At 58.9% G+C, this 2708-nt stretch overlaps 1 protein-coding gene across 1 annotated transcript in view; it reads right to left on the reverse strand.

Moving 5' to 3' along the window:
• The window catches only part of GPR50 (G protein-coupled receptor 50), a 4344-nt gene extending 3430 nt beyond the window's left edge, over positions 1-914 (reverse strand). Inside the window, exon 1 of the mRNA XM_027769376.1 lies at positions 710-914. Within this exon, the coding sequence (XP_027625177.1) occupies positions 710-896 (187 nt within the window). The 5' untranslated portion in view covers positions 897-914. The remainder of the gene's footprint in view (positions 1-709) is intronic.
• Positions 915-2708: the final 1794 nt, after the last annotated feature.

The raw sequence follows: 2708 nt of genomic DNA on the forward strand, positions 1-2708 counted from the left end.
CCCCGCTCCCCCGCTGCCGATGCAGTCGCTGCTGTTGCCCGCTGCGCCTATCCGGCAGCTCACCTCGCTCCACCGTGCGCTCTGGGACGGGCGGACAGAGCTCGGCTCCAGCGGGCTCAGACCTTCCACCTCCATCCTTGGGAGAGGGGTCTGCATTCCGACGCCCGCCCGGGGAGCTGCCCGGGAGCCGCCCTGGAGCCCTAGAGCCTTGGCGAGCGGGGTTTCAACATTGCTTGGGCGCGGTGATACTGTTGCGCTCTGGTACACGCCGACGAGTCCGCTGAGAACTTAACTTTCCTGGACCAGATAGCAACCCTGCTGCTACCTCCGCGTCCATTCGACCCATGCTGCCTGGGTGCTGCCAGCCCTGTGGCGTCTGATTCGGCTTGTTGACCCCAGGAGGGTGCCCGACTCTCCAGTCTGATTCGGCTTGTTGACCCCAGGAGGCTGCCAGACTCTCCAGTCGGATGCCTGCTTTTACCGCATCCGATCCCAATCCCATCGGCCGGGGGGGGGGGGAATCCCATCGGCTGCTGTGCGCAGGGGGACTCAGCGCTTTGCATTTTAATGCTCTAACCTAATTCTCAGAGCTCACTCAGTCCGGAGAGAAGCTCCAAGTTTAGGGACCCTGGCAAAAATCATGCCCTCTCCCAGACTCCCGGGGAATTGGGGAGCAGGGACTGCATAGGGAGAAGGAAAGGTGGCTTACCAGAATTACGGAGCTTCTTGTTCTTCGTCACAGCCAAAATGACCATGGAGTTGCCGATCAGGTCTACGACGATGGTAATAACCATCGCGCCGAACATGAAGGTGATTAGAGCTGGTGGGTAGTCTGGTTGTGGTAGCTTACAGCCAATACAACCGTAGGGGGTGGGAACCGCCAGGGTTGGCCCCATGGTGTTCCTGGAGACCTTTAAGATCTCAGGATCCACAGCCGAGTCCAGTCAGCGAACACCTGCTGTATCACCAGGAGCTCCAGGAAAGCGTGCCTCCCTCTCCGAGAATCAGAGAGCAAATGACAGCTTCCCGCCCCTCTCCGATGAGCTTTTAAAGTCTCAAAGAGGCGGCTAACCCCGCCCAAAGCCCCACCCTCCGACCAATCAGAGCTCTCTGGCTACCCCTGCCTTACTCACCAATGTTTCTTGGACAAATCCACATCGAGGTGTCGTCTTGCTTCCGACTGCCTTGTATGTGCTTCCCCTCTAGCCAGAATACCCTTTGCAATCCCTCAGGTACCCTGCTTCCTGACTAGCTTGAACAGCCCCCCCCCTCCCCACCAGGCACTGCGCATCTGTTTCTAGCAAGTTCTTCTCTCTTCCCCTCCAACACAAGCACCATGCAAAGAGATGTAGATTGCGGGGGGCATGAAGGTCCCTCTTGGAGTTCAGTGCCACCTCAAGCTAGTCTGCAGCCCCCAGCAGGGTTTGGAGAGACAGCCTGTGGCCCCTCGAGCCCCAGATTCCCAACCCTATGGTTTCCTTGAGAGGTTCATCCCATACCCGGTGCTTTTGCCTGTGCAGAGTCTTCTGCGCCCCGCGGAGAACAGGGGACAGATGTTGGGGGCCCCCACCTCAAGTCTGGGGTCCTCAATCTCTAGGGCATTTATCCCCTGCTCTGGTTCCCACCAAGAGCCGGTTAACTCCCTTAGCCTCAGCGGTGAACGCCCGCTCAGTCCAGCCCATGAAGAGATGTATCTTGCGCTCCACTCTGGAAGCAGGGAGTGGGTCTGCGCTGCGGAAGTGGGGAGAGAGAGCCAGCGGCCGCTCAGTCCTCAGCCTTGGGGCGAGTGAAGACTGGAGCTCATCCCCTTCCCCGACGCGGGCATCTAGGCAGCTGGAGTTCAGGGGCTGCTTTGGGCAAAAGTACTACGGGCACGAAAGCCCTTCTCTTAGGTCGGGGCTCCTCGGAGAATTCGAGACCAGAGGCTTCGGGTCCTCCCCCCTGCGGAGGTGCTCGGCACTCTACCGAATGTTGCCGGACAGTCGGGGATGTTTGCTGGTTTTCGGGCAGGCGGAGGGAGCTGCCCTGCAGCGGCGGGAAGGGCGCGGAGCAGTCGGCAGCGCAGCGAAGAACTGCAGGCAGATGGGTGTCCCCGCCCGCCTGTCGGGACCCACCTCGTCCTCCTCTCTTCTCTTCCCCGGCCAGGGGTCTCATTTAGACCTCATCCCTGTCCGGCTGCACCCTCACACCACGGATCTCGCTCCCCAGGCATCACATTTCCCTATTGTGCGCCCTGGCTCTCGAAGCGTATGAGGAGTGGGAAATCCGAATATTTGGGCTAAATTACAGGGATATAATTTGGACACTCGCTCCCTCAACAGTCTTGGTCACGGTGGTCGATTTCTGTCGTTTTCTAAAAGTTTCAGATCTTGTCGAGAAATCTGCCAGAAAATCTCACCGAACACTTTGAAACTTGTTCCTACCCAAACTTCTCGCAGTGGGGGTGCAGGGTTGCACTGGGCGGGAGCGCCACCGTCTGGACACAGCCGCCCATCTGCCCCGGGGTTGGTGGGAGGCGGGCATGGGGTGAGGTAGGGACCCGGTTCCGCAACTGACTTCAATGATCAGAGACCTTTAACGGGAAAACAGAAGCTACGGAAAGCCAAGATTGCGCGTGCTTTCTCAAGCTAAAAAGCCCCATGCGGGAATGTGTCTCCTGGTTGGAAGATTAAGCCCCCATCCCCATCCTGTGCCTGATACCAGAGAAC

Source organism: Tupaia chinensis, unplaced genomic scaffold (genome assembly GCF_000334495.1).
Source record: "Tupaia chinensis unplaced genomic scaffold, TupChi_1.0 Scaffold149448_1, whole genome shotgun sequence".
Taxonomy (NCBI): Eukaryota; Metazoa; Chordata; class Mammalia; order Scandentia; family Tupaiidae; genus Tupaia; species Tupaia belangeri.